Source organism: Morone saxatilis, unplaced genomic scaffold (assembly GCF_004916995.1).
Source record: "Morone saxatilis isolate NCDOM2014 unplaced genomic scaffold, NCSU_SB_2.0 Contig14, whole genome shotgun sequence".
Taxonomy (NCBI): domain Eukaryota; kingdom Metazoa; phylum Chordata; class Actinopteri; family Moronidae; genus Morone; species Morone saxatilis.
In genome coordinates, this window is record NW_023339696.1 from 11,160,993 (window position 1) to 11,172,311 (window position 11,319).

Consider the following 11,319-nt stretch of genomic DNA (forward strand, 5'->3'; position numbering starts at 1 on the left):
AGTGCTACATATACATTTTCCAACAATACTAGAACTTTCACAATCATATCTTCAGACCGTCATTGTCTACAACAACATTATAAAGCACTGATGAAGACATTTACTTCATAATATTGGAGAAATCAGAGTAATTACTGATTAAATCTTTTCATTTCATTCCAATTTTTAACCATCTGTATAAAATAATATTTCAGGGTTTTGAGCCATTTTATGGAAAATGAATAATATCTTAAATCATCACAGTATGTACAATACAGCAGGCAATGGAAACTTTATTTTCCCCCTGAATGTTTTTAAATCTACCACCCTTAATGGCCATGGTATATTTTCCTTATTACAGACATGCAACTCTTCAGGGAACTCAAGTGAACCCTGCTGCATTTCCTTCATCATGTCTTTTTAAACCTGGTCTTGGGTACTCACAGTGAGGTGTAAGCAGCCTGCAGTCTCTTCTATGATTTCTAGTTTTAAAGTGGAGATATCTCTGGGGAGATAGGATGGGGTGGCACGAGTCAGGTTGGCAGCACGGCCTCGCGTGGTGGGACTGAAGGGACCCATTTTGTAGCCGGGGTACAAACTGGGGTAGAAGCACCAAGGTGGTCCTGCAGACTTTGGCAGAGGAGCGTAGCAGCATCCCCTCTGTTCACACTCCCCCTGGCTGAGAAGCCGGTCCCTGGCACAGTCAAACCTACTCTCAGGGGCCATGGTACATTTAATGTCTCTGGAAATATCAGTGTTTTGGGAGCTTTCTGGGTGCACTCCCTTTGTATCCACTGAATTGTTCTGTGTTTTTGTTGGATTAGTATTAACAAGCCTTTCATGTGGTTTGATTCTATTTAGTTTAGCATAGACTGATCTAACTAGTCTGGTCTCATGGTTAGATAAATTGTTTATGTATAAACATGTTGACAAAGCAAAGGCGAGGAGGAGCAAAGCTACAGTACAGTTAGACAGCAGAGCCATAACCTCTTCACAGGGCAGAGGTCACTTCAGGTGAGCTCTGCAGGACACGATTTGTGCTTCGTAAGGTGCAAATATTCACTCTCAGAGTGAGTTGTCCCTATTACAGAAAGTCCTCACGAACCTAGAGCTAATGGAGACGCATTCACACTCACAGTTATGTGACATTTTGTGGATGTTGAATCATTGGCAGCTCGGTTAGTTAGCTAGCTGTTAGCTAGCAATAAGCTAACGAGCAGTTCAGTGTCGGTGCTATTATTTAGCATTCCCCTCCAAAACAAAATGTGCGAGCAGTGGTAGAAAGCAGTTGTGCTGAATGACAGCGGGACAATAACGAATAAGCTGTCGAGAATGAAATAAGATGCAAGTAGACATATAAGTTGTATACTGTCAGTGTCAATGGTCGACGCAAAGCGCAGACTACCATCCAACTAGGGCAAGCGTACTAGGACAAAAGTGCTCAAAACTCCTGCCGCAGTTTCTTCTCCTTTCTTTTCTACTTTTTGTGTATGAATGAAAACTACACGGGAGTTTTAATCAAGGGACGGAAATACATAGACAAGAACAACAAATGCCTTAAATGTTATTAAATGGGATGTTTGGTTTTCTGACCTGGCCACACTAATAGAGTCAGATTTTTATCATTTAATAAATATGTATCAAATGTTTGGGTTTTTTTGTACCAAAATTGTGTATATTTTATTCCTGAATTATTTCTACTAAAAACAATATACATTGCAGAAATATTATGTGTCATTAAATAAAACTATTTGATAAGGTGAAAATCTTATGACCATACACCAGTTGAATAGAGGAACACACACTGACACATTTCCTGATAGGTTCAGCCAATATCAAAACCCCAACAATTAACTTGGAAGACAATTAATTCTGATTCTTCTAAAAGTTTTTCATTCAGTTTTAGATTAAATCTGTATGAAATCTCAAAATTAGGCTTCTGTGTTGCAAATGCATGAATCCTGTATTGACTAACTTGTCTCAGTCACAAAACCTTGTCTACTAGTCCATAATACTTTCAGCTAGAACTAAAATCAGACAGTGACCATTTTTGACAACTTGCTTTGATTTTCAAGTAATTTTCTAATTTCTAAAGCTACATGGTTTAGCGCCAACATATCTAGATAAACCACTCTGCAAGTCTTCTGTCTATCACTTATCACTTAACTGCCATGTAGTTTGTTCAAGGAATGACAACATAAAATTGAATTAACAGTTTATTGAATTTGGTGACATGTTTTATATATATTTATTAACATTCAAAGTATAGCAATAAAAGTACAGGTAGTCCAACTGGTTTCATTTGTAGTTTCATATTAAGGACAAGCAAGTTTTCATAGTTTGCATAATTTATATTCAATATCATTTTCTATAAATGTGATACTTATTACGTTATTCTTTTGCTTGTAAATATGTATACATATTCTTCTTCAACTGTACAAAATGTGGCTATTTAGCTCTTGATACATTTATTGTTAAAACACAATTCGTATGAACATAGTTTGAATGGGGCGCCCAGTTAGCTCAGTGGGTAGAGCTGGCGACCCATGTACCGAAGCTGAGTCCTTGCTGCAGCGGCCCAGGGTTCGAATCTGACCTGCTGCCCTTTGCTGCATGTCATCCCCTCTCTCTGCCCCCCCATTTCCTGCTCCATTCTTCAGCTGTCCCTAATCATAAGAAGCAATAAAAGGCCCATAAAAATACCTTTAAAAAAAAAAAAAACATAGTTTGAATGAATTTCATTACTCTATACATTGTATCCTGGAAAATAAAGAAGAATGAATGTAAGAAAATTCAAAATGCTCAAAATGTGAACTGCAGTCAATCTGAACTGGATCTAAAAACAATGTGAATGTTCATATATACACAGAATATAGCTTTATTTTTAGTACACTTAAAGTATAAGAGGGAAAAATGCAAAATGTAAATATCAAACTATCTTTACAACTTACATTACAATACTCAAACCATGTGCTTCAAATTGTTTTCTTCTTTTAGAGATATATTGCCTACTTGACAAACTTGCAGGCACACAAAAAGGCTTGGGTGTTGTGAATTTATCTCTTCACAATCTGTTCTTGCTCTTGGTAATGAGGCCAATAATAGTCCAATGTTTCTGACATATAGCCACATGAGACAGGATCATTGTTAAAAAAAAACAACTACACTTTCACCATGATGTTGCAAGCAACAGGGCCTCTGAACGTAAACCCCAGGTAGAATGTAATGTTTTCATTACTATGAGGCACTGAAGGTAAATGAAGAGGCAGGATACTGAACTTCTTTTTCCGAGGGCCCTCAAGGTACACCACTCCATCTTCAGTCCATCCAGACACACGTTTCAGCATCTCAGCAATCTCAGGCTTTTTCAATGCCTCACCCCTTAACCATGTCATGCGTTTCTCAGAGACTGAGAACACCTTTGTGACTCTTTCGAACTTTTTCTTGTGGACAAATTTATCCAATCCATTCCCACTGCCCAGGAAAAAATGTGTGTAAAGCCTTCTCTTCCGCTGAGGAATGTCCTTCTTCTTGATCAAGTAGCCTTTTTCCAGGTGTTCAACTGCCGATTGCACAATCTCATATTTGGTTTCTTTCTCAAGGTCTGTGTCATGATCCTCTGGCCAGAACAGCAAGGTAATCAAGAACAGGGCACTTGGTAAACATTTCCTTTTATCAGTTGGGAACTGATGACAAAGTGCCTGTAGATCTTTCAGAGGGGCTACCTTTTGAGTTTCTGGTGACAGGCAGTTCAGAGAAATGTGGGCCACTATGTAATTGACAATGTCCCTTTGGCCAAATTTGGCCTTTACTGGATTGCTGGGGTAGAGAGAAAGGATGCTCTGTAGAAGGCATATTGCATCCCTCTGGTCAGTTAGCTTGGAGAGGATGGATGTAATGTTCCCCCCACCAAGATGATAAATGATCATGCGTTTTTGGAAAGGAGTCAGATTGGCTGGGATTGGTTGCCCATGTTTTAGAAGTGTAGCAGAATAAGCTTCACTGAAGTATTTCCCATAGTCTGAAGATCTTTTTGCCAACCACGTCAGTGGATGGCGTATCTTCTCTTCAGGACTTTCAGGGGTCTCTTCTTCATCACCAATATCTGTCTGGAAGTAACTGAGGTCTTCTGAAATCCATTCCAAGGCATCTTGCATTGTCTTGTGAAGTTTTTTTAAACGGCCATGAAATGGTTCCCAAGCATCTTCTACTACTTCAGGAATGTAATCTGTTAACAGGTACTTCATACACTCCGAATGACCATTGGCTCGGTTTGCAAACACGTCCAATGAAGAGATCAGTTTGAGCAGGCTGCATCCAACTTCAACTTCAGAAAAAAAACCTGAACTGTTAAGGTGTTCCATATCTGCGTCAGCTGCTTTCTCACATTCTTGAAAACACTCAAGGGCTTTTAGTGCTGTCCCCACAGCATCTGCTGTATTTTGGGCTGTCTTTGGCACACCGTCAGTGTCAATGGCTTTGCATTTAGCTTGGAACCATTTTCTGTACACCTGCCCTTTTGTGTCGAGTATGTATGAGTTGTTGGGCAGTTGTTTAGCTGCAGTCTCTGCCCAGTATTTTGCCTCTTCGAATTTTTCATAAGTATAATGAAGACGAGCAAGTTGTTGTGCAAAGAATGGATCTTTATGGAAACGCTGGAATGCTTCCTTGAGTAAATTAATTGCTTTGTCTGGGCTTTGCTCGTTTTCAGTTACTTTGTCTGGGCTTTTCTTTTTTCCACACACATGCTCAATCAGAGGAGAGAAAAGAGTATCATATTTGTCCCCTTTGCTTATTCTGGATCGCCTTATGAAAAGTGCTCTCAAAAATGACAGATATTCATCCCTTCCAAATCTGTGCTCAAAAAGCACATTGTCACAGAGCAAATCCATTGCCAAACTGCTTTGGGTCTGTTGGTTCCCCAAAAGTTGTTGGAGAATTACCTTTGCAACGAGCGGGTGGATGATTCTGATTGATTCGATGTGCGTCTTATCATCTCTAAGGTGCAAGAAGACTAATTTAGCCTGATCACTGAGTGATTTCTCAAATGCATGCTGGCGAAACCTTTCCAAGTGAAAGGTTAAAGCAAGAAAAGCTTCACAATGGGACTGAGAGATGAAAGACTTTTGAACATAAGTGTTCAGCAGCGCTACATAGAGAATGAGGCGAGTAACAACAGATTTATGGTCAATGCCTTGGAGCAAATTTTTGACAAAGTTTTGAACATAATCCTTATTGAATCCTTCACTCATCAAAACAAATGTCAGGATGAAGTTAGGCTCGTACTGTCCCTCAAGTACTTCTCGTCTTCCGATAAACATTTTCTTCTCTTGAGGAGACAATTCGTGAGTGACAGACACATTCTGTAATAGAGACTCCTTGCTTTTAGTCTCTGGATCATGGGATCGTCTGCAGGTCAACAAAATGAAACAGAGAGTTCCATTCTGGATTCTTTTGGTGTTAATGCCAACCTCTAGTTCATTCCTGAGATCATCTAGATATTCTTTGTCTGAGTCTTCAATGAGGAGTAGCACAGGAAGACACCTCTGTGGATCTTTTTCTTCATATTCTCTTAGTTCAACTGCATGTTGCGCAACAAGAGGAGCTGAGTATGAAGGCTTCACAACTGCACACCTTAAATCTTTCCTGTTGTTCCACAGCACTTGTCTTGCCACAGTGCTTCCACCACTTCCTGGGTGATGGTAGATGTTTATGCTGTTCACTGGAGTTTGATCTGCGTTCCATTTTAAAGTCTCATTGAGAAGTTTGGAAACATCATGATAGGCATCTCTTTCAATTACTTCTCCAACATACTTGTGCTCAGCAAGCCAGAAATTCAACCAGTTCACTCTCCCACCACGGTAGAACTGCTGTTCAATGTTTGCTTTCTCCTCATTGATGAAGTCTTCGCTTGTTTCATCACAGTGGTCGACAGTCAGAATCTCCAGAGAATACATCTGTTCCTCTACTTGTGTTCCAAGAAAACATGTCCCTTTCACAAAGACTGGCAAATGTTTGCTGGCACATGCATTTACAGGTTGTATTTGCTGCAGAGTTGCATTAATGTGACTCATTTTCATCCCAACAACACTGGAATTCTGAACTGTTTTACTTCCACATGAACCCTCTGCAAAGCTTTGCATTCTGGGGAAGTTTTTCTGTGATTCACAGATGCAGATGATGTCTTCATGGCCTTCCATATCTGTAAAAAACTCATTAAAGGTGTGCAATAGGGGTTTTTCAATTGGTGATGTGACAAGAAAAATCACCTGGAAAGTCCCCTTTGGCATAATTTGTTTACAGATCAAAGACACAGATTCCCTTAAGAGGGTCATTTTTGTCTTGATCCAAGTCATTTCATCACATGAAGGTTCATTTCCTTTGAAGTCATTACGGCCATTACAGAAGATCCAGCTAGTTTGCTCAAACAGATGCAGCTGGCTTGTGAATTCTTTGATGGTCATGTCACCAGATATCCTATAGCTCTGCAGAGAATGCATATTTGCTGCATGATGCTCAAGGTACCTGCTGCAAAGACCTGATATCTTTGAGTCTGGGTCAAAGTCAAAAACACAGAACACATTCATGTTAAGCATCCAGTCAATGTTGCAAAGGTCATCAGGACTGAATTTGTTTGTGACGAGTATGAACCATTTCTCCTTTTCAATGAATTTCTTCCCACTTGTCATTAGCATTGTGAGTTTCCTTCCGAGGTCTTGGCAGAAGTCTGGGGCACTGAGGTACTGAGTTTTCTCTGCTTCTTCTCTTTGGGCATCCCGATCTTTGACTCGCTGGTAAAAGTCACTTAGGTCTTTGTCGCTCACCGGCTCCGTTTTTGAACCCACCCTCCGCAGAATCGTTTCTTTCTCAAATTCTACTTTGTTAGTTGACTCTTTGAAGTTTGGCAGACGAACTGCATACACTTTGTTGTTTACGAAATACTTATTGAAGGCACCAATGTCAACCTCAATTATGTACCTCTTTTCTCGTACTTTCTCGATCCATAAACTCAATGAACCTTGGTGGCGAACACAACTTGGCGTACATGCTCCTTGTTAGAGGAGATACTCCTTTCAATGTAGTCTAAAGCATCTACATAAATGTCTTTCACTTGTACAGGAATACCAATGATCTCACCATGTACGTATCCTGCATCCTCCTTGCTGTCCATCACACCAAAGTGTATTGTGCCATTTGATCTGATATTCATACAGCCAGTCGCAAATTTAAGGACCTCTTTGGCAAACTTAGCTTGGAGTCTTGTGCGATCCAATGCAGCAGCTACTGAAAAAGACTTAAATTCATGGCATGGAGTTGTCAGGTTAAAGGCACCTGATTCAGGTTGCAGGACTCTGTGCTTTACATATATAAAATCAATCCCTTCTTGATCAAATGGTCGTGGTCTACAGTCCTCCTTTGAAGTCAACGCACATGGTTCTTGAGCAGTTTCTTTCTCCTCTTCATCTTGATCTCTCTCAGACGTCTGTGCCGGAGGACCTTCACTTGTAGGACACTGAACTGATTTCTGATTAATGTTTTTCTGCTCCAATTCAGTTGTTTTGCCACTGGTGGGCTTTTTCTTCTCTTGAGACTTTTGCTCGAAATTGATGAGCTCATCTCTCTTTTGAATAATCAAATGAGCAGGCCCTGATTTCATGCAAATCTTTGCCTTCAAAAAGTCTTCATTCAGTGTAAGAAGGATGTGTCCATCTACTTCTTCCTCATAGAGTTTTTCTATGTACAGCTCCTTCACTCCAATAGATCTTAGCCAGGAGCTTACTTGAGATTCAGTCCAATTCTTGGGTGACTGCTCAAGTTCTTTAGCTGTACAGAGAGAAGAGATAGAAAAAACGATACATTTTATTAGAAATAAAAGGATAAGAGAAGCACTATAGTTATATTAAACAGACCACAGGCATATCTGTCGTTTGCAAACAATTTGTTAGTCTGTATCTCAATTAGAGCTGGGTATCGCCAATGATTTCCCAAACTGAATCCAGTTGACAAGGTACCAGTTCCATTTTGATTCGATTCAAGCCCAACTCACTGCACTTCGCAGCTAGAGAAAGCTTCCTATTCCTGGAGAGGAGCCACCTGGTGGCACTGGCCCCCGCTTAGGGATCCTGCAATTAGTGGACTAGTCATTTAAATGTTGCTACCCTAGCAAGTCAGTTAGAGAAATACTAGTCAGTTAAACTATTATTAATTTGTTTTAATGTCATCACTGTACATTGTACATCGGCAGTTAATTGTTGCATCTAACATGTAACACAGACACCACTAGTGGAAACATTTCCAGCAGAAAGATACAGTTAAACCAGTGAGGGGGAAAGTGGGTAAAAGATGGCAGCTTGTAAGATTTTTTCTCTTTTTGTCGCAATGAAGTGGCCTGTTTCATATAGCTACACCTTGTTCTTGAATTGAAGGCTGGCCATGCATACACAGGAAAAGGCATATATTAAAAGATTGATCTGATCTGAAGATTTTATTATTGAATTGGGATCTCAATACTTTCCACCTTCCCAATCATTAATTTATGTATTTAAAAGACTACATCTTGATTTAGGAATTAATTCCTAATCAAGACTGTAGTCTTTAAATAATTAATTAATGAGTTTTAGGTCTCTTTGGGGCAGCAGAATAAGCCGTAAACACAACACTGAAATATTATCGCCCTATAAACCACGGGGTGACTGTTTTAACAAACGTAGAGTCGTGTTTCTGGCCACAATGTTAGTTTTGGTCTGGTTTCCACCAGCTCCTCACAAAAATATCTAACTCTTTATCTGCTAAATGTTTCACTATGTTCACCAGCTATAGTGGGTTTATCAGAGCTTTACTATCTGTATAACATATAGTCTGCCTGCTGTGGTTAGAACTAAGGTTAATGAGAATTGACAGTGTCCCAATCCTATCTCAATGATTGGTGTTGCAACAGATCAAGGCATGTTTTAAATAATCGGTATCGGCTATATTGAGCTTTATTGACCCAATCTGATCTTTTGTTTTATGTCAGCTGTCACACAGCTTTTTTTACTCGCAAAGCTTCCATGCACAAAGTCAACTCTCTCCACAATCTGCTTTGTGTGTCAGTGTGAAAGCAGAGGCAGCCCCACCCGCTGCAGAGTTTCACTGTGGGTATGACTGCCTCTGCTCAGAGTAGAGAGAGCGATAGAAATCTGACACAACCACACTCAACACGCCAGTGCAAGTGCAACAAAAGCCATATTAAACAAAAAGCCAATAAGAGGAATTACTGTAACCTGCAAAAGTATGTTAAGGTTTGTTATTTTTTTACTTTATTATGTAAAAAGGATACAGGCCTTTTTTTCTTGATGCAATGCAGAGCTATTTATTTTATCGGATTATGACTTCGTGTCAGCAGATACTTAATATTAAATAACTTGGATCGGATCAGGAGCTAAAATAACTTGATTGGGACATCCCTAATAAGAACAAAACTTTATTTTATTTTATTTTAAAAAATCAGTTATACAGGCTGCACATCATGATATGATCTGTATTCTGGCATTAAAATAAAATGAATAGATATGTACCCCACTGCCACCGCACCTTGTTTTGTTCATTTATACAAAGTATCAATAAGTTCAGAGGGGCAGTGTAGGGGTTTGTGTGTTACAGTCATCATCCTGTGGTGTTCAGAGGATGAGGCACTGAAGTACAACACTCGTGTTGTGAGATATATTTTTGAGTTATACAGGTTTTGTTTTCATTCATTTTTTTCAGTGCATTCATTTAGAACTGTATACAAATATTTTCACTGGAACTACATAGTAGGTGTCATACATCAGGAATTAATGCACACCTAGCAGCCAATCAGAATCATGTATTCACCCAGACCATGGACCATAATAATATATATTACGTACAGGAGATGGTAAGTCAATTATTGTTGCTTGCTATACTGCGCCTAGTGATTTTGATAATATTACACATACCAAATATTTTACAAAAGAGTCATAATACATTGTCAAAACTGTGGTACACAAGGAAATATTTCAGGTATTAAAACTTTAAAAGCAGAAAAAAAAAATACATTTTACTCAAACTACTACACACAAGTACTGAACAAAATAACTTGTCACTCACCCATGATTTTCTTTTGAATTTCCTTTCGTCACATTATCGACATTGTTGTTTACTTAACACCTTCCATCTGTAAATGAAAATGTTATATCGTTACATTCAGCCCATTATCATTTATCGAATATCAACCCCACCAACAGTCTGTTCAGCATGCTGCCTTCTGGCCAGTGACACAGATTCATCAGCTGCCATACTATCAGACTACAAACTGCTATTTTCCTCAGGCTGTGACACTCCTTAACTCCACCTCATCCTCCACACACCACGTAAGTAAATGATTAAACCTCAGTTACATTAAACTGTTGGTCTTATGCATTACCAAATCTTTGCAGTACCCTCATTCCCACAATATTTTTTGGGCTATATGTATGGTATGTATACATATGTGTGTGTATATTCTGTATTGTATAATGACAATAAAGCTGGAACTGGAACCTTGAACTCGCATACAGATCAATATGTGGTAACTGAAACTGCTGACAGGCAGTTTTATCTTATCAATAAGATAAGACTGTGGGAAAACTTTCAATCTGGTTTCACTCGTTATGCCATAACATCTTATTTAAGTTGACTTTAATGAAATAAATAAATAAAAATAGCTTTAAAAAACTGGAAAGGGAAATAAGGAAATAACTCTGTGAGCTTGTAGTGGATGACAAACATCACTAAATACAACATGTATACACAATTAATAATTAATAATTAATAATACATCCTGTTAATACTGATATCCTTACAGTACAAATATAATATATACATTACAATGGTTGATAAGCCACATAAAATTTAATTGCTAACCTGGAGAGAGGTTATTTCTTTCTGTACAATGAGTAAGGCAAAAACAAATTACAGCAAACTATTTTATTTATTTTTTTAAAGCGATCAATTTGTTCTTACCTTGGATAAGTACTGACAGACATCAGCCTTTGAACCTTTTCTGGGCTGGAGTTTGTCACAAATTGTTCAAACAACCGCAAGGCTGCTGTAACTCGACCTCTCTTTCGTATCGTCTGCTGCTGCTGTCTGTTGGGCAGCGCCCACTGCACCTGCCGAGTCCTCCAAGTTTCGTTTCTGAGTAAAGCTGAACCACCACCACCAGATACCAGAAAGTCAAGGTAAAGCAGATCGTCACATTATTACACTCAGAAGCCTCCAAAAGAGTGTCATAAACAAATATAATGTTTATAATAAGCTTCAGTAACCTTTTAATGCTAAAGGCAAGAAATGCATAAG

The 11,319-nt window shown here is 38.9% G+C and overlaps 2 protein-coding genes across 2 annotated transcripts in view; both read right to left on the minus strand.

The window, feature by feature from the left end:
* gaa (glucosidase, alpha; acid (Pompe disease, glycogen storage disease type II)) overlaps window positions 1–1,375 on the minus strand; it is a gene marked incomplete in the record, with an annotated part of 8,928 nt that extends 7,553 nt beyond the window's left edge. The window contains 1 exon segment of the mRNA XM_035655196.1: window positions 424–1,375. Coding sequence (XP_035511089.1) covers window positions 424–963 — 540 coding nt within the window.
* Window positions 1,376–3,094: 1,719 nt separating this feature from the next.
* On the minus strand, window positions 3,095–10,093 carry LOC118323156 (sterile alpha motif domain-containing protein 9-like). Its single transcript, XM_035655087.1, is given in 4 exon segments — window positions 3,095–6,965; window positions 6,967–7,008; window positions 7,010–7,803; window positions 10,090–10,093. Coding segments are annotated over 4 exon segments (4,665 nt in total). The 3' UTR covers window positions 3,095–3,140.
* Window positions 10,094–11,319: the final 1,226 nt, after the last annotated feature.